Consider the following 20097-nt stretch of genomic DNA (forward strand, 5'->3'; position numbering starts at 1 on the left):
GGAGGAAGTCCCTTTAATCTTACTGTCTGTTCAACACCTACATTAGCATTTAGCAAAGAGCAGGATGATTGTTTGACCTATGTCTCCGTTTACTTTATTCCCAATAAATAGCTTAAGAAAAATTCATCTGCGTCTCTAACCGAAGTTATCCTCTTTCATGATGTTTCCATGATTCCACTGCTTTTTGTTGGCCTTGCCCACTTCACTGCATGCGGTGTGTTTTCCCCAATGGCTGGTGGTCCATATAAACGGACGTTTGAATAGTGTCTGTAAGGGCTGATCTACTGTGGGAACGTACATTGGCATAGGTACTTTTCCCAGGGGTGTGAAAAATCCACACCCCCTGAGAGACAGCACTAGGCTGACAGAAGAATTCTTAGCTACCATGTCTCGGGGAGGTGGATTACCTATGCCCGTGGGAGAACCCTTCTCATTGGCATAGGCAGTGGCTACACTGAAGTGCTACAGTGCTGTGCCACTCTAGTGGTTTAATTTAGACGGGCCCTAATTTCATACAATATAGGATCAAGAGAAAAACTTCAGTGTGTTTTCATGAGGCATTTTAAGATTTAGTAATTAGCCATATTTATATGCTGTTGGATCTACTGATTTGCAGCCTTTTGAGATCTACTGATGACAAGTGCTATAGAACAGCCAGGTATTTATTTATTTATTGATTATATTGCTGTAATAAACTGTATTTTACATCCGTGGGGCGTATCTCTAAATGACTTACGAATGAGTGATAGAATGAAACGGCAACTGATAATACATGTTCCAGTTGCTCTTGAATCCCTGTAAACTTTCAGGTCAGTAACATATCACACTTATTTCCTTTTTCATAGAACATCTGTTTTGGAGACCTAATACATTTGCCTGCAAAGAAACCCAGCACACCTGTCCAATTTCTTTTGAATATTAACAGTTGATAGACTTGCCTGGTTTGATACATGTACGTATTTTCATTTGATTTTAATAAAATACCAGAAATAACATGTTCTGGATGGTGTAAAAAGGCTCGCTTTGTAATATGGTAGCACCTTGGTAAATAGAGCGACTTGGTGATTACACTACCACATAAGGTTTTTCTAAGTAAAATAAGCTCATTGTTGTAATGATTGTTTTGTTTCTGATATTTACATGGCAGTGATTTGTAAACCTGTTAAAACTTCCTAAATAAACAGTTTATGAACGCTCCAGTTGGAGTAGCAGAGGGAGAAATATGGTGCAGAGGCAAAGCCGGAAAGAGCTAAGATGAGATTTGAAGAGATGTAGAGTCAGTGTGGAGGAGAAAGTGGAAGATTGTTCTGCGTGCTCGATGCAGCAGGGGAAGATTTGGATCCCACGAGTTCTGTGGGGTGGGGGAGGGGGGGATGTCCAAAAGGGGGTGCTAGTGCATCAGGAAAACTAGTGGAAGCCAGGTCGGTAAGATAGACTAGGGAGAGGGCTTTAGAAAGGTGAAAGCATCTCCAAAGCAGATCCTGAAATGAATGGGGAGCGAATGGGAGTGCTGGAAGATGAGGCTGATGTGTTTGTATTGCCTGTGGCTTTCTGCAGAATCTGGGGAGCTGCAGTCAATAAACATGAATCTCTAGAATGTCTCTGGCAAATAGCCACGTTGGGCAGATAGTGCTGGAAAGGTTGATAAATCCCTTGAATTTTGCACAGCAGATAGAAGTGTAATTTATGGGGCACGTCTGTCTTTGATTTCAAGATGTCTTATACGGTACTAAGCAAGTAGTCAGTGCTTAATTAGCAATAATGAGGGTGGACCAAACCCTGAGATGAGTGCTCACCTTTTATGTGAGCAAACTGTCTCCCTGATATCAGCAATGATTATAGCTGGGGATAGGCTGCAGGATTACACCCCACTGTTGATGTGGTGTTGCAGAAAGGTGCTTGAAAGGAGAAATGAGGCCCTCCTAGATTTACTAATGGAATAAGTTAATGCCTTTGCCCTAAACCAGTGTCCTTGAGCTTTGATCTCAAGAGATCTCCACTACAGTCCAGGCTCCAACGCCTGTTTAATCCAGAGTGGATGTGTGCGGCGGTCACACTGATGGACTGTGAACACCACATCCATTCTCAGCACTACCCCTTTGGGCTGCTACTCATCTTGGCTGGATTTGAACTAGTAACCAGAAGCCAAGAACTGACTCTCCCCAACAATATCCTGACTCTTCCAACTCTTCTTGTCTCAGGGACAGTAGCGGGCAGAGGCAAACTAATGAGAGAGGTTTCAAATATGTCAAAATACTTCACACGTTTCACAAGTTGGAAAATGAGCTGGAAATGGCTGTTGAGCCACATGTTGTTTCTGAAAGGGCAGCCGGGCTCCTGGGAGAAGGGTCCCAAATCTGGTCCAGCAAGCCCTGGAGAATGAAGGTCAGAATACATTACTAAACAGTAATTGTATTCAAAATAGTGGAGAAAAGGGGCTGGATCCTCAGCTGCACCTGAGCTATGTGCCAGGTGTTGGGGTGCATAGGTAGGGGAAGCCCAGGATGGCTAGCACACAGTATGCTCTGGCTACACAGCCTTCTGCCCCCTACACTGAGCAGGCCAGTGTTGGTGCCTGGTGTAAAGCTGGTTTTGCACCACCTAGGGATTCACGCATGCAAGAACAGTCCCCCGCTGGCTTTTAAAACTAGATTTCTGCATCCTTTGCACTGCTCAGGCAGAGCAAAGAGTTGGAACAGGGCCCTGATCAGGTCTGAGATTTTTAAACCTTTCCTCTATCTTTCTCTTCTTTCTCCTGGGAACTATTTTTATAGTCACAGGATACATTGCCTTACCACCACCACCACCCCACACACACACTGCTCCAGTGGGTGAGCGATAGGTGCACTGTTTAAGTGCCTGAAAGCAGCCTGCCTCCAGCATTGCATCTCCTCATGCAACCCGGGCTGCTCCCTTCGCCTGCTACCCCTTGCTGTGTGCTAGCTGTGATGGAGCACAGTCCAGCAGCTGTGCTGAGATTTGCCTCTTAGTTATAATTTCCCTATACTAGGTGTTTCATAATATTTGGATCTTCATGCCTTTTATCTGGAAACTCACTGCAAGGTTTTAATGAGGGCTTTCCCGTTCACCTCTAAGGCAAAACGGGAGGGAGATGTCTTTGGAGGTGCACGTGCAGCACTGTCCTCTGCCTCTCTAGGCAACTCGTCTTACCCCATGTTTAACTTCTCAGTGTTTTACTTCCACTTTAAATCGGTGGAAAGGGGTGGAGGGGAAGCTGGGTACAGATTGATTGCACGACTTCAGTGAGCGCCTGCATTTTTCTAAACAAGCTGCAGCTGTTGAACTCATGGCACCTTGGTCTTCCTCTTATGTTGGCCACTTGAAGGGTAACCCCCCAACCCGAACCCGTTAATATTGGCCTGACAGCCTGGGCCAGGCTCACGGCAGGAACTCGCTAGAAACTATTCATCATTTGTCATTTCTGACACTAGAGGTAAAGCCGTTTCGTTAAAGCAACACACTGTCCTTGTTTCTTAACAGCTGCTTTACACAGTGCACTGGGGCCAGCCTGCGAGGAGACTTAACAGAAAGAAGTGAAAGTAAATAAGACATTGGTGGGTCTGTTAATCTGATCTTCTTTGCAGGTGGTGAGTTAGGGGTATTGCTTGTTCCATTTAAGATAGTGCTTGCCCTCATTCGTATAGCACTATGATAGCAAAGGATCTCAGCATTTCACAAGTGCTTATAAGGTCTAATAATGCCAGATAGGGAAGTATTGATAAGTAATTGATGAGGGACTGAAAGTACAGAGTGGTGAAGCGACTTGGTCAAGGTCAGATGACAAGTCAGTGGGAGAGCTAGGAGTATCACCCAGGAGTCCCGACTTCCAATGCCCTGATCTAACCATTAGACCACACCTCCTCACTGCAAGGAAAGGTAGGCCAGAGAACTAGAGCTCCTCACTGAATGTTATTGTGCTCCTTTTCTTACAAATATACAGCAAAACATATTAATTTCCTGTATGGTGCTGTGCAGACTAGGCTCAAATACAGCATATGGTCAGTATGTTGCCATCGCAAGATGTGACGGTGGAATCTGCTTGGCACAACAAATAGTCAACGGTGACAGTTGTTAATCACTCTCTCGTCACTGACCCAACCATCTACCCTGCCCAGGTTTTGATCTCCCAAGGCACCTGTGGTCATCTCTGAACTGGGTTCGAACACGACAGGGCAACTGTGCAGCCAGTCTCTTTACATGCTGTTTTTCTAATGACCTGCGATCCAGCTGTCGTCAACTTCAGACTGTCATGTATCTTGTCAAGTGCCCACTGATTTATTTCAACGGCAGCTCTCCACCTGGCCGATGATGCCATTAAACGGCTGGGCACATTGCGCATACACCGGTGATGATGGGGCTGGATTGAAATTGGAACAGTTTCATGAATTCAGCCTGCCTATTTGAAAGGGCACTGCGTGTGTGCATCTGTCATTTTTGCAACTAAAATTGGATTGGTGATCGCTTACGGCTATAGCTCCCTCTCAGTGCTGACACATAGCAACTGCATATGCATGCTTGATTTGTGTGTGCAGTTGCTCACAGTACTGAAAATTGGAACCTGATGCTTTAATCTGAGGTTGTCCACTTCCCAGGGGCAGGCAGAGGCTTATCTGTTAATGACCTTCTCTTAGCACAGAAAAGCAGACACAGTCCCAACGGAGGCCTTGCTGGAGCCCTCCAACAGCTGAATGAGCGACTGTGTGGGGAAGGGTTGTTATCTAAAATATACAAGATGAGGGAGGTGGTTGGATCACTGAGCATGAGTTGATGTGTAAGGAGAGCTGCTACCAGGACCACTACAGGAGCAGTTCTGCTTCTTGCACCACTTAGGACTCCTACAGAATAGGAGAAGATCTGACGTGTGTGGAGCAAGATACCAGCATTGGTAGCACCAGGAGCAGGAACTAGCTCCTATTCTTAGCTTGGGGCCGCTGCTGGGGATGCATGGTTTCAAGCCCCATCTCTGTATATATCTGGAGAAGCATCTGGCAGCCCAGTTCCATTGATTTTTCCTGATGGCCACTCTCAACTATTCCATCTGGTTTGTACCTGCTCCTCGGCTACTGGAATGCTATCTCCTGCAAACTTAAGCTGTATCAGCAGAGGAAGTTGAAGAGCAACTTTCCTCTTGGCTGCAGGAGTGTCCCATCAGACACTGTGCTGGGATGCTATCTGCTGCTGACATCCCAGAATAGAGTGGAAGGTCCCCTGCCCCTGCTTTCAATCAGGAAGTGGGGCAGAGACTGACTAAAGAGCAAAACCCTACCTCAGATGAAACTTAATCTGTTTTTAGAGGACTTCCTCCCCCCAAAACCAAGTTTACTTTTTTTTAACAGCCCTACCCTGAAGTGTCTCTGGGGGTGCCTCATTCTTCTTTAAATGTGTTGAGGTTTTCCCTCTCTGCAGTTCTGGAAGCTCCATAGTTCTCTGAATTGTACGTTTCTAGTCCAAAATGCCCTAATGAGTCTCTTCTCTTCAAAATCTCAAATAGCATTCCACAGGGAAAAATTTAAAAAACAACATATGAGCTTTAAACAATTTACTCTGAGAGTAATTGGGTTTATACAACAGTTCATAAACCTTTAGCTGGTAAAAATCAAAGTACCATAATCTGAAAAGCAGATGGAGGAGGGGGGGTTGGGGGGTCAGGGTGAAGGCTTATAGAGTTTTCAAAGACAAATTGTTTAATTCTGTCACGAGCTAGGAAAACAAATAGTCCCGCTGCTAGATCGAAAACAGAAACATGTTAGAAATGAAACTTTAGTAGCTTTAAAGCATTGTTCATTCCACAACAAAGAAATCAAAAGGACCTTAATGGAAATATGTGATCTAGTTTATGAGAAATGAAAGGCAAAAACTTCTAAACCACATTTTACAATTCGGGCTGAATTTTAAAGTGTTTGCTTTCTCCCCCTCCCCCCCCCCCCCGCTTCCATTGGCTGACATTTTGCACAAGGCATCTGTTTTGTGTGAATCAGTAGGGGCTATGATGTTTGTAGGTCATTTCCTTCAATCAAGAGGGGTGGCAAGACTAGCCATAGTCTCTGACTAAATGGTAAAACGGTAAATGTGAAATGTGAGACACTATTCTGAAATCCCACTTTTCAGTGCAGCGAAACTATTTGTAGCGGATTCAAAGCTAGAAGCCATGCTCTGCCTCTGTAATGAAGTCTGCATTTGTACCCCATATTAATGCCAATCAGTGGCATTTAGTCAGCCCATCCTCTTGCCAGTGATGTTCTTGCTTTAGCTGGGTTAACAGACTGAGATCACCTCTAATTTGTGTATCAAGCTGGTTTGTATCACATTGTTAAAACAAAACAAAACCACACACAAAGCAACAAAATCCTCTCTATTTTTTCTTATTGGACTTCAAAAGCTTGCATTATAAACAATGTGTTCTGCCCAGTGAAAGCAACATTTTCTTGCTAAAAGCCATTGCCTCAGCCAATAAACAGCAGAAATTAAGAGTTCTCACTGGTGTTTGGTTTTCATTTATTATGGCATGCTTTTAGGAACAATACAGTTTGTCCATTTCTCCAGCGGGAAAATATTGAAGGTAAAATCTGCTTTTAAATAAGCTGGAGCTAAATCGTTTGCCACTTAAGGGGTATATTTTCTGTTCCGCATGCATACACATGACCCCTTCTCTCCTGCCTCTGCTCCCTCATCCCAAAAAAGTAAAAGGCAAGAATGGTCAAGATGTGAACTTCAAATGTGGGGAACTCTGGAAAAGTGAAAAATGTATAGTTTCAATGATTTGTCTTTTGGTAACTGTTCACAGCACATTGGCAGCTCACGTAGGCTGGCATTTTGAAAGGCGCGTGAGGGAGGTGCCAAAATCACATTGGCTTTCAATGGGAATTGGGTGCCTGATTTCCTTAGGCAGCTTTTAAAACCCCAGCAATAATAGTGAATTAGAAGTAAGGGATGGGAATGCCATGCTATAGTAAACAAGTGGTGGAGTCCCCAGCCTTAAGGAGGACTTAACCCTGGAAATCCATCCCGTGTGAAGATAAGCATTACATCTGGGAAGCCATGCTGGACACGTGCCACATTTGTGTTCTTAGGGAATTAAAGAAGAGAAGAGAACTTTCTCTCCTTCCTCTTTCCTGAATTAGTCGTCTTCTTGAGACTTCAGTTGTAACTAAAAGTGTCATTCTCTGTCTGACTTAAGGTGTGTGCTGTTTTTAGTTTTCACATTGCAAATTGTATCAATCAGTAACAACTAGACAGTGCATACTTCTGTAGTCTTTCCTACAAAGACTATTCCCAAACACTTCAGAGTTTGAAACAGATGCCAAGCAGTAGGAAAGGAAGAGGGATAGTCAAGGGAGAAGAGAAGTTTTCATTTGAACTTGGAAAATGGATTGAATGTTGATGAGGCAGACCTATAGGAAAGCTGTACTGGGCACTAGCTATGTATGGCAAAGTGGTTCCTGATGTTTGTTCAAACATTGATAATACAACAAAAAAGAGAACTAAAGTTGTGACAAATGGGTGTTCAGCACGCTGTTCAAACCTCCTTGAGAAAGAAATAACACGGAACAGTCTTAAACCTCATTGTGGAAATTCAAAATTTCTGCTGCAACCACCATCAGCTTCATGCTTGGGTGACTGAAAAAGGAGGGTTGATGGACCAACTTTCCAACATGCCATCCCTTTTGGCCAGTGTCCTTGCTCCCCTCAGACTCCTCTTTTCTCCTGCCTTTCTGCAATTCTTTCCTGCTCCTCTGCTCTCTTCTCATCTTATGGCATTATATAAATGTTGTTAGTGATAGCAATGGGCTGCCAGCATTGCTCCAAGTGGAATCAGTGGAGAGTAATCTGCTTCCTCCCTCCCTCTTCTCAAAGGGCTGTCTGTCTCCACACCACTCTCACAGAGCATGTGGTACACTATTTCAGTTGCAGACTGAATTGATCTGCTGTTCTATTCACATGGAGTCATTGTCTGAGTCTGTTCATTCAGCCCCTTCCCTGCTGATCCTTTGCTCCTATGACTACTGTGGCATTTACGTCCCTTTGAAATATCAATGGAACATATTGCAAAGTTTATTTTTCTTGATACACCTGACACATTAGGCAGCGGCACTGTGGTTGATAATTGAAATGTTAGCTTACACTTTCCAGCTTGCAAGTCATGGCAGGTGCACTTCCTATGGCTTTTTCTTTGCAAAGAACATCTTATATCATAAGCAGGGAGTACTCGGTGCTTGCAGTACCCAGCATACAGTGGTTGGTGAAGTTCTCTTTCCACCAGTGCAGTTAGACTTAATAGTCAGCATCAATTAGAGATAGGGAGAGAGATGTTGTTGTGATGAAAGTATCTTCACCATATCGGAGAGGTGTAAAGCATGTCTTGTTTCAGCATGTCAAAAATCAGGTGAATAAAAATTTACCACTGCAGCTGGAATAGCCTTTAACAAACATGTATTGTGCTGCCAGCATCTGCTTTTATAGCCCTGAAACCTGATAGGAATCAAACCACAATCCTAATAAAAAGAAGTTCCAAACACAGTCGCCTCACTTAGCTTTTAAACATATAATTCTGTCTGCTTGTAGATGGGGGAATTATAAAGTACATCAGACATCCTCCCAGAATGGAGGACACAACACAGACACAGAGCTACCTGAGGTGTAGTAAAATAAAGACATTAAGATGCAACTCTCAGCCATTTCTCCCGTGTCTGGCCTCTAGCAATAGACACCCAGGTGTAATCTTACTGCAAACAGATATTGATAGTGACAATAGTGTGATAACATTTTAAATGTATACTTAGAAGAGCTGTAATGAGATACAGGTGGTGTCAAATAGCAATAACCAATACCTAGAGGATAGTGTGTACTGGTCGAAGACTGACAAGGGAAGCAATGGGGAAATACACTGGACGATGAGCAATCAGAGAAATGGTAGAACAGGAAACAACAAAGTCTGATAATGGAGGAGGGAGGAGCAAAGTGGGAAGTGCTTGGATACTACGGTGCTGAGTGTTGTACAAGACCCATAGATTGCAAGTAGTCTGCAGTAAACCTGGATACTTAATAATACATTATGGTGGTCCAGTAGTAGTAAATACCTAGCTCTTATAGTGTTTTTCATCAGGGTACGAAAGGGAGTTTTCCCAGATCTTATCTTAGTTGGGAGCAAACTTCTGCGTGCTTTTCCACATGTGATGAGTCAGTGTTCTTAAATGCCACCCACGGAGAGAGAGAGAGAAAAGGCTAGACATCCGTACAGTAACTGTCCTGCTAGCAAACTAGCCACATTTTATATATTATGCAGTGAAACATTTTTGCAAACCGATGTCACTGCACAATGTGGCAGTAATACCGCTAATTGAACAAAACCGCTGGTTTACAAGTCAAAAGCATGACGAAAACTTTCAGGTTTTGGAGAAAGCTAGAGAAATGGGGAAAGTTATTCAACCACCAACTGTGCAAAGGTGAATTAATGCTCACCACAGATCAATAGGAAAGATTGCCAAGAAGTTAGGACTAGAAGAATGAAGTAACCTTTAAATCACATGCATACAAGACAATGCAGTGTGTTTTTCATGGGAAGCTAGATTTTTATAATGCACTGGCTATTAAAAATATTAGAAGAAACTAAATTAAAGGCTCTGCAGTGTTTGTAAAGAGAGAGTTAACAGTAACCAGAATTAACAAACCTAATTTTTCTTGCTTGGATACCTTCTACTGATCAGCTAGCAGTCCCTTCCCTGCCACTAAAGAGCTGAATTAATATACTAAAATGAAACCATGTATAAAGAGTGCCCTTTTTCCAAAGGAAAGGAAAATCAATGACAAGAAAAGGAAATTTTTTTTTAGCAGCTAACTTACAAATATAAAACCTGGATAAAATAAATGGCGCAGTGATCGAAATCTGCTAATTAACACTTTTTATTATATTAGCCGAGAGACTTTGGTAATATGATGTTATCCTGAGGCATTAATGAAATTATTTTTTTTACTACAGTTTTATCCTTCTAAGCCCTTTTGGTGCTGGTTCCCCTGTGCATTTGCTATGCTGATGTCTGATACTTGAAGTTCCATTGACACCAATGGGCTGGAAGAGGTTTTATTCTCAAGAACTGGTCTATCCACTTACTTTACTAGCCATGAATACACTTAGGATTTCCAAAGTTTCTTAAGGAGTTAGGTGTGTAGCTGCTATTGAAATTCAGTGCGGGTTGAGTGCCCAACTCCCTTAGGCATCTAAGAATTCTAGCCTTTTAAAATAAAAAGACAGAGGATACAGGGAAGAAACACCCTGCATTGTTTTGGGTTTTTTGTTTGTTTTTCTTACTGAACTGCACCCGTAATTAATGCTCAGTTGCCGTTTCCATGACAAATCCGTTTCTTGGAGATTTATAACTCAGCTGTTTTCATTTGTCAGGCTAAAGCTATGGAATGCAGGTTGTCAGTCCAGATGGGAAACCTTTCCTTAAATAGAAAGCAAAGGAATAAATGTGTTAAAGTTTTTATTTAAGATAGGCAGCCAAAAAGTAGGATCTGAAATCTTGAAATAGGTTTTTGAACTTCTCTTTAACTAGAGAGGTTAAACTTTAAAATCTGAAAACTAGTACACATGTTGTCCTTGGTGTGGGTGTATGTACTGTGTGGATTTCTAGTGCACCTGCCACTGGTGATGCCAAACACTTAACCTTTTTTTCTTTAAAATGGCCAGATTATGTATTTGTAATAAGCAATAACTGCAGGCACCGTAGCTCCTTGTTCTTGTGTGTTGCTAAAACTTGTCAGTAAACACATAGTCGTGTACTTGATGGATGGGCCTGATACGAACGCTTGCATTGTAATGACTTGGAAACATTGTTAGTAGAACAAGTGGGACACCTTTCTTTGCTGTTGCTGGTGCCATAGACGTGGGTCAGCAAGCTGGCCCCTATTCTGGTGGCACAAAAGGGACTAAATCTGGCTTAACTGGCATTGTGAGGATTGCCCCCGCAGAGGGGAGATCCCCAGGTGGTGTAGAGCTAGTTTGGTGCTCTGAAGATCTCCAGCTGCCAGTTGGCTCCAGTTTTGGTAGGTGGCATAAAGCCATGTTTGCCTCTGCCAGGTATTGAATCAAGTGCAGCTCTGCCAGACCATAGCATCTGGTGCTTTGTATTAATGGGAATGGCACATACAATGCATCGATGTGTTAAATTATCTGGACCTGATTAAGTCTTTCAAGGGAAAAGGGGAAAGGTCAATATATAATATAATATTATATATTAACATATAATGTCAACAGAAGTTGGTCCAGGAAAAGATATTACCTCACCTGTCTCGTCTCTTGCATATCCTGGGACCAGCACAGCTACAGCAACGCTGCAAACAACACACGAATGGATATGTATTTGTATCTGCCCTTATTGTGAGATGTGGTATTGAGAATCCATACCAACAGAGAATTTATCCCTGGATATTCAGCCATTGTCTTCAATAGTCGTTCTAAAATCAAACAGCTCACTTTTAAGTCTTGTTCCACAAGTTCAAATGGTAGCTTTTAATACTTTAATGTTGCCCTGTGAAATATATTGAGAAGTTAGGGATGTCAGGATTTACAGAGTGCTGTAATAAAGCCAGCCTTGTAAACCAAAACAGTGTTTATCAGGATACAATTGAGAATCCAATACCATAATTTATTTTGATTGCATCTGGAATCTTCTGTTTGACTTCAGAAATAATGAAAGAAGACCTGAAACGTTTTGTTTGTTCAACTAGTATTTGTCCTAGTCAGAGAGATGTCCCAACCCCCTTCTGACTTCATTCTTTTCTGTTTGTTGTAAGGTGTTTTGGGACACTGTAAATACTTCAAAAAATCCGCTTTTTAAAAACTGACAAAAATTGTTTACATGTTTACTGTTTGAGCTGCTTTTTCCTCTGTATTAACACAACTCTCATTTTTAAGGTGAGATATCAAAGCCCTGAATCATTATAAATGTTGACTTTAAGAGCACATGCACATATGAACAGCTAATAAAACCTTATGGTCCCCTATATTCTCATTCACACTCTTCCTTAATAGATCTTTTCTTTTTTGTACGTTTGTAAAGGGAAAAGCTTGAATTCTTGTTTGACCAGTGAAAATGTTTATGGCTGAGTTATGAGCTCCGGCTGCTGCTTCAGTAAAAGTTGGCACACAAACTTGCACCCATGCATTTCAAAGCGATCAGACTGCTAGCTTCTGTAAAAAACAGAACTGCAAAATAAGTGGAGTGAGGACTGATAATCTTATCACAGACTGAACAGATTATGTATTTATGAAACTTTTGATAAAGAGGAGGCTTAAAATTTCCTTCCTGGGCTGGAGTTTGTCACACTCTGGAATTTAGAGCTTGTGCATGGAGATTAAGGAAGCGTTTCACCATGATCTTCTGAAGTGTCTTGTGGACACTTCACTTAATGGTACTAAAACCTAAGCCGTGTATAGCTTTTGTTTATGAATCATACTGGCCCTCTCAACAAATGTGCTGTGTGGAGGGGGGAAATTCATGGAGGCGTAGAGCAGCCCTATGAGGTGCTCCCACTATGGAGCTGGCTTCAGGGACTGAGGGGAGGAGCCACACTAAACAGCATGCTTACAGCCACAGCTGCAGAAAATCCATGGGGTAGAGCATGGAAAGTTGCCATGGCCAAGGGCAGAGGACAGGGAGAAGGAAGAAACCCTTAGCTACAGCTGGCCAGGATCCAGATATTTGGGGGCCCATTATCTGTGGATGCCCAGCTTTATCCATGTGTTGTTTTTTTAACCACTTTCCTCGTGCATCTGTACTTCTACCCATTCTACAGACTTGAAAGGGAGAGTGAGTGAACTCTGGCTCCGTTTTTAAAAATTATGCTCTTCTCTCCGGGCTTTTGGAGCTCCTGTCTATAAATGTGTTAAACTGTGCTCTCATCTGTTTCCTTCACATCAATATCTTTTGTGTCTTATGGGACAGACTTCTGGTTTAAAGTGTCATGGTTTATATAGAAAGGAGGACAAATGCAACTCAAATTTGGGCTGGTATCAAGGAAATTCTGATGATGCTGTAGGAAATTTGGGGGGTGATGTGTGCTAGATTGAGGCCTTTCCTGGTTGGTAAAGGCCACTTTGACAAAGGAATGGCTTCCTTTAAGGAAGCACTTCTGAGACATCTGTGCAAGAAGCCATCAGGTAACAATTTTGCCTGTTACTGACCTAATTCTATCCTCCCTTTTCGGGGAAGATGGTTGGGAAGGTTGAGTTACAACAGTTCTGGCAGTGGCAGGAATCAGAGTCCCTCAACACAGTCAGTCTGATTTCCGACCTTGGTATGGTGATGAAATTGTGCTAGTGAAGTTAGTTGATGAGCTCCTCTCATTGATGAATGCAGATCAGGGATCAGATCCTCAGCTGGCATAAGTCAGCATTAACTTCAGTGGACCTATGACCATTTACACCAATTGAGGATCTAGATCCAGGAATCCAGGTTGATTCTTTTTGATCTATCAGCTGTCTTCAATACTGTGAGCATACTGTATTGAGCATACTCAATACTGTGAGCATACTTCATACTGTTGGTGAATTGTTTGTGGTCTCTGACAGGGGTTGACAGAGCTTCCTTAAAGTAGCTTCACTTATTTTTATCTGTGATCCCATAGGGTCATACTGGGTGATTGTCTACCTCAAGACATACTGATGGGGGATACTGTAAAGTTCTCTCTCTCTTAGGCCAGTAGGTATGGGCTATGGTGGCTCTAGTTCACTGACACTCAGCCCTAGATCTTCCTTACATCCAGCCATCTTGTTGTAGCTGAGCACATCATTTAATGCCCAGATGAGACTGGGCGTTTTGGATGAGGCCGAGCTGTCTGAGGCTCAATGCAGAGAAGACAGAGATGATGTTTGTAGGTTGGTGGAAGTAACCTGAACAATTAGCAGAGAATATGTCAGTCCCTTTGAGGATGGGCGCCTGTTCTCTGTTTTGCAGGTTTTGTTGGACTTTTGTCACTCCTGGATGCAGCAGTTGTCAAAATCATTTTGCCATCTGTGCTTGGCGAAAAGGAATACCAACTTTTTCTGTGGGATGCAGACCATGCTACCATTCTGTGTGCCTTATCACCTCAAGATTAGATACTGCACTGCAGTCTTTGAGGCTACACCTTCAGATCAGTTGGAAGCTTAAGGGTGAAAGCTGGGTCCTGTTGAAGTTACTGGAAGTTTTACTCTTGACTTCGGTGAAGCCAGGATTTCATCTCTTCTCTTTCAGAGCTAAATCCTACTCCTTTTTTGAGAGACCCTCATGAGTTTGTTAGAGTATTTATGAATCGGGGAGACAGAATTTGAACCCACAGTGATTAATTTGTTTGTTACCCTGCGAGACCAGGGTTGGGCCTGGCCATTGTGGCCACTGCTCCTCTTGCTTTCTAAACTTGGATGCATCATTGAAGAGACTTTTCTGGTCTCTAGGTAGACAGCCGTGATGTCATATTAGCACATGAAATGATCAGTGTACTGAAGTGCTGCTAACAGTGCTTCTGGAAACTCTTGAGATTTTTTTTTCTCCTCCCCCTAAATAATTCATCCTACTTTGCTGAAACTCTGAGAACAGCTAGAATGAAGCATGAAAGCCCTGCTCTGGACCGGCCGTTGGGCTTAAACCAGATGCACAATGAAAATTCCTCCTTTTTTATTTTTAAAAATTAAATGTTTTGCATACTAAACATGAAGTCTGGTTTGGAGAAGGTGGATGGCTATGTCTCTGCCCTTACTGCTGTGAAATCACGCCTTTGATCGTAGTCCAACATTATCCCTGGGCAACTAGGACGACAGATGGAATCTGAAGATGGTACTGCTCCAGTGATAAAAAAGTGAAACTTAATGAAGAAGGAGCACCGCCTTGGAGAGAAGCAATAAAGCCAGCATCAACACATATTCCATTTTCTCTCCTTCAATTTTATATTCTGTGTAATACACTTTTGGTATTCCTAGAACTGTAGCATACCATTGTTCATTTTTTCCAATCCTTTTAAAAATCTACTTCTAAACCAAGTGCTCTTAATTGTTTAAAAATTCTCATTTGTAGAAACCGTGGTGGCAATTAACGGTATTTCCGTAACTTCTAAAGTACGTTTTTAACATGCGCATGCAGAATATGGGAGTTCCTACCTAAATTCTGGTCAGATGGGAATAGTTGCTATGGTTAATACTTTTGGACATGTAAGCCCTGCTTTTTTGGTCAGATCTTCTTTAATTTGGGTAGGAATAACTTTATGAATTATACATCCCATATGGATTGGACATCTCAGAAATTGCAATACTTGAACTGTCTTCTGCTTGCATATGTTTTAAGGCTTCTGAAAGGCTGTTCAGAAACTGGAAAAGCTACTGTTTTACTTGAAAGTTCTTGCATGTAAGAGGGGCAATACCGGTTATCTTAAAGCAAAACCTGTTGACTGTAATTTTTCCTTGGGGACAAAATGGTATTAGCCCTGTAATCAATGGCGTAAATCTCTTTGCAATGGAACAAATGGTCTCTTCAGATCTAGGCAAGATTTGAGAAATTAGACGTCTTGCAAGGTGCTTGAGAAACTTCTACAGCAGCTCCCAAGTGGATAGGCCTTTGTCCTCAAGGAAGAAGCCTGCCTCTGAGGGTTATCCATCAACATGCTGCTAACATCACTCTCTGCTGCTATAAGTCAAAAAGAAAACTTCACAGCTGTGTTTTAATGAGTCATCAGCTTTTTCTAGTGGTCCTTTCATTAGTGATGTATTGTTAGGCAGATCAACGGCACGCAACTTCAGTGTAGATTTGTTGCCCACTGAATCTTTACATATGTCTTGGCTTTTGAGTAAATTCGTTTCATGTCTATTACAGGAATATAGTGATTGTGTGAAGACTTGGGAAGATAGTGAGGTAAAGTAAAGAAACTTTTATAGCTATTCAGAGTTTCCTTCTGATATTGGCACATTTCAAATCATACTTCTGACTGTGTGTTAAAGGGGGAACAAAAATGTGAAGTTAGGGCTAGTTCCGTCCTTTTTCTTTATTTTTTTATATCCATTGTTTAAAGTCCTACTTTATTGAATGAAGTGAATGAAAACTCAGACATATATGTCTGTGCAAGTTCTGTCATAGAGTACATTACAAATACCGTAGAGTGCAGGGCAACAAGCCAATGGAAAAGGAAGAGAAACTTTTCAGATAGTGACCCTCCCTTACCTGATTAACTGGTGTGAACACAATTATGTAAATGTTCATGGTTAGACTCCAGTGTTTACTACTGGAAAACACTGTACTCACAGAGTTAATGCTTTCTCTTTAAACACAATTGTGTGGAAAAATTACTCAGTAGCATTGCACCTGAAGTCAGTGATTTGAAGATCTCACTGCATGTTGAGAAACCTTTTGGTCTTTTCCTTTTTTCATAGTGAGAAGAGCACTTTGGCTTGCACCCTGAGTACATAGATAAGATATTTACGGAACATAGAAAAAATATTTACAAGACAATGGGCCAGATTCTCCTACTGACTTGTAACCCATGCCACCCAATTGCAATCAGTGTTGTTGCATGGGATATATGCTAGTGGCAAAAATAGTTCAGTAAGTTTTGTAAACTGGAGTCAATTTGCCTTTCTGATTGCAGAGTCCATGGGTTACAGTTAGTTAACTCTGCTAACTGGAGGTCTGTTCTACACATACACACAGCCTTTAAGTCAATAAAGAAAGGGATGCAAAACTTTTGTTGGGAATGAGGGGGAGAAACAAGTGACCTGGCTTTATATTCAAATGCTCCCAATTATGGGGACTGTTATCTCATCCCAGATAGCTGCAAAAGGAAACTCAAAATACTACTTTGTGTAAATATAGTTATTGCCTGCCTTATATCACTGAGAGTTCTCAACACATCTGGATTGAAAGTAGTTCCAGTAACATTAAAGCATACTATTTTGGTTGGCACACTGAGATTATGGTACATGCCAATTAGTAATGGCTCTTGGAAACAGGCTGCTTTAAAACTCTCCCTGAACTATTCCCTTGAGAAATTATTCAATTAAGTACAACTAAAATTAATGCTCATGGTTTTTGTTCGAATAAAACAAAATAAGCAGCTGGGAAGGGAAACTTTTGGTGTGTGTTCTAAAATAACAGTTGTAGTTAATAATTGTGTATCCTGGATTCAGTGTTACCGTTTGTTTTCTTGGGATCATTGTTTGATTCTGAATAATCTGATGATCGTTTACAGCTGATGGCTTGGGACAGTTCTTTTCCATTGTCTAGGATGATTTGCAAATGTATTAATTAACTTCAGACATAGTATTTGGAGATGATATAAATAAAAGATCCATTTTGCTTGGATGTTTAGCAAAATTTGATTTGGCTATATATCCATCCCTTGTGAACTATTTTGGGTCGAAACGAGTGATAGGGTCTATTTAGCTGTGTTTGTTTAATATCATGTGACAGGTGTGAGGGATATGGCAGTCCTGGAGACATTCCATTGATACACATAGCAGATGATAAAGGACTCAGTAGTGAAGCAAATATTTTTCTCTGGTCTCCACTAGTAGGAACAACATATACGTTGTCCTAAAGTACACCAAGCTTACACAGATCCATCACATCAGATCATGGTGGCATCAGGCAGTGGTACTCACCCACTTCAGGGTGGCCTGGAGATCAAACATTTCAAAAGAACAAGGGTCCGCAGTCAATACTTGAGGGGTAGATTGCTCTGCTTTGCTCTACTGCTCTTGTGCCTCTCGTGGGGTATGACAGGAGAAGTAACAACCCATAATTGCTCCAGTGGGAATTCCCTTTGTATAGAAGAGTCCCTGGGGGGTTCAGGAACAGTCACAGCTGGCTCCTACCCTTCCCTGCCTGCAATCCTTGGTGCAAGGGGCATACTGAGGAGGGAGGGAAACATTGTACTCTATCTGGAGCTGATGTGTGGTCCCTAGGTATCTGGATGCAATTTAGAGTAACCCCTGGGCTGGGGCAGGGAATTGGGGTTGTTATCTAGCTGTGAGGGGAAGAGGAGCCATCTTTTACTAGGTGCTTCCTTAAGCAAAGCCAGTCAAGCTCCAGTTTGTAGTCCCTGGGGCATGGACGGTCGTGCCTAATGGTCAGAGTGGAGGATCAGAGGCCAGGAATCAAAGCTAGAATCCGAACCGGAGCTGGGGTCAGGAATCCATCCAAATGTTGAGCTGGAATCAGTGTTGAGTCCGGAGGGGAGTCAGTCACATACAGACGTGCCTAGGGTCAAGCCAGGGTCAGGAACCAGGGAACAGTGCCATGGTCAAGCTGGAGTCAGTCACATACAGTAGCAGTAGCAAAGATCAAACCAGAGTTGGAACAATGGCAAAGTCAAACCAGTTAGGAATTAAGGTTCAGTACAACAGCAGATCAGGAGACCTGTGCCGCCTCCTAGCTTAGGTAGTGTGTCTGGGTTAATTGGTGGGGCTGGATGTCTGCTTAAATCAGGATCTTCATCGGTGGAGACTCTGGTGGGCCAGAGTCCTGCTAGCCTCCTTCCCCTTGTAGTTCCAGAGAGCTGTTGGGTGACAGGGGTGGTCTGGGCACCACTTGGAAATGCATGGGCCTGTGTTCCAAGACCTGCAATTCCTCACACTGTCCTGCTCTGCCTGGGGTTCCCACAGCCAGACAGGGAATAGGTAATGCAGCAGCCAGAGCTACCATCCTCCCTCCCCCATGATGCAGTGGGGGAGCGGCTTAGCAATTACAACAGTGGAGGGACAGCAGGTTCTCAGAGCACACCCTGCTCATGCCAGAGATGCTGGGAAAGCAGTTGGGGCGGTGGCATGTAGCAGGAGAGCTGATTCAAACACTTAAGTTTATAAATCAGCGTCTGGAACATCTTTAGTGCATAAACAAACATACATTTTCTTTTGAACACCGCAACCTTCAAGGGCCATTGGTCAAACACCCCCTGTATTAGGAGGGGCTCAAAGAACTGTGACAAAAACAGGACAAAATTTCCAAAAGGAGCATTTGATTGGTTCCTCTGCAAATGTTAGTAAATATTTTCCTTTAAAAAAAAAAAAAAAAAAAAAAAACCCCCACCCCTGGAAAATTCAGTTCTCCATAAAATGGCCGCTGTGCCAAAGTGGAGATCAAATTGGATCAATAGAGTGTGAAACAATCCTTTGAGTCCTGCTTCCAGTGCAAAACTTAAGAGTCATCATAATGGAGTCCCTACTGATGCCTCTGTAATAATAGTTGTATTAAACAAGGCAAAGTTGAAGTCAATAGAAACACTAACGTACTTTGAATTTTAAGCTTTGGGGGTAAATTGAGAAAAAGCACCCATTTCTACTGAGGCATTGCCCATGGCACATCACATCACACAAACGTGAGATCCTTGCAAAAACTGGGCACATTAGCTGAGTTGGAGATAGATTGAGAAGCTTGGCTCTGAATTTCCTTCCTGTATTTTTCGGCTTTCACTCCGTATTGATATTACAGCTGGCATATGGTACTTTAGGTTTCTGATGTACTTACATTAGTTGCAATCTTCATTTCATATCACTGCCATTGAACAATGCTTTCTTTCTTATTAACGTGTAATTGTGAGGTTTGGATGTGTACAGAATGGCATTCAAAGTGTAATTCATTTTCTTGGCATCTTGTTCTTCTCTTGAGGCCCCACGGACCTGGAGAGGGGGAATATACAGATTGGTTGGCTGCCAACCTAGATTCTTGTCGTATTGTTTTTTTGGGGGTTTTTTTGGGGTGGGGGTGGGGGGGGCGTTGCGAAGCATAAAGTATTATGTATTTTAATTTTCAATATATTTTTCGTATGGCTAACTCCAATGTCCATATAAAATTGCATATTCTATGACTCGCGCATTGGGATATACTGTAGAGATACATTACGCGTGTTCTTTTAAATTGAAGAATAAATCATTTTGTAAAGATCTTTTTTGTGTGTGTGCTCGCCTGTACTGTTTTTCATGTGGCAGTTTCTTCTTGGCTTTCTTTACTCAAAGGGCAGAAAGAGTGAGATTCAAGACACAGTTGCCAAAACCAAATGAGTCTTTTATGTGTTTTAAATAAATCAGAAAATTGTTTCATGTAAAGCCTGGTATGA

General features: G+C 42.2%; 1 protein-coding gene across 2 annotated transcripts in view; it reads left to right on the forward strand.

The window, feature by feature from the left end:
- STX8 (syntaxin 8) overlaps window positions 1–20097 on the forward strand; it is a 176156-nt gene that overhangs the window by 79885 nt on the left and 76174 nt on the right. Inside the window, exon 7 of one of the 2 annotated variants that reach the window (XM_048817480.1) lies at window positions 846–952. The exons of the other annotated variant lie outside the window; for it this stretch is intronic. Coding sequence (XP_048673437.1) covers window positions 846–922 — 77 coding nt within the window. The 3' untranslated portion in view covers window positions 923–952. The remainder of the gene's footprint in view (window positions 1–845; window positions 953–20097) is intronic. 2 annotated transcript variants of the gene reach the window in all.

This window comes from Caretta caretta, chromosome 14 (assembly GCF_965140235.1).
Source record: "Caretta caretta isolate rCarCar2 chromosome 14, rCarCar1.hap1, whole genome shotgun sequence".
Lineage (NCBI taxonomy): Eukaryota > Metazoa > Chordata > Testudines > Cheloniidae > Caretta > Caretta caretta.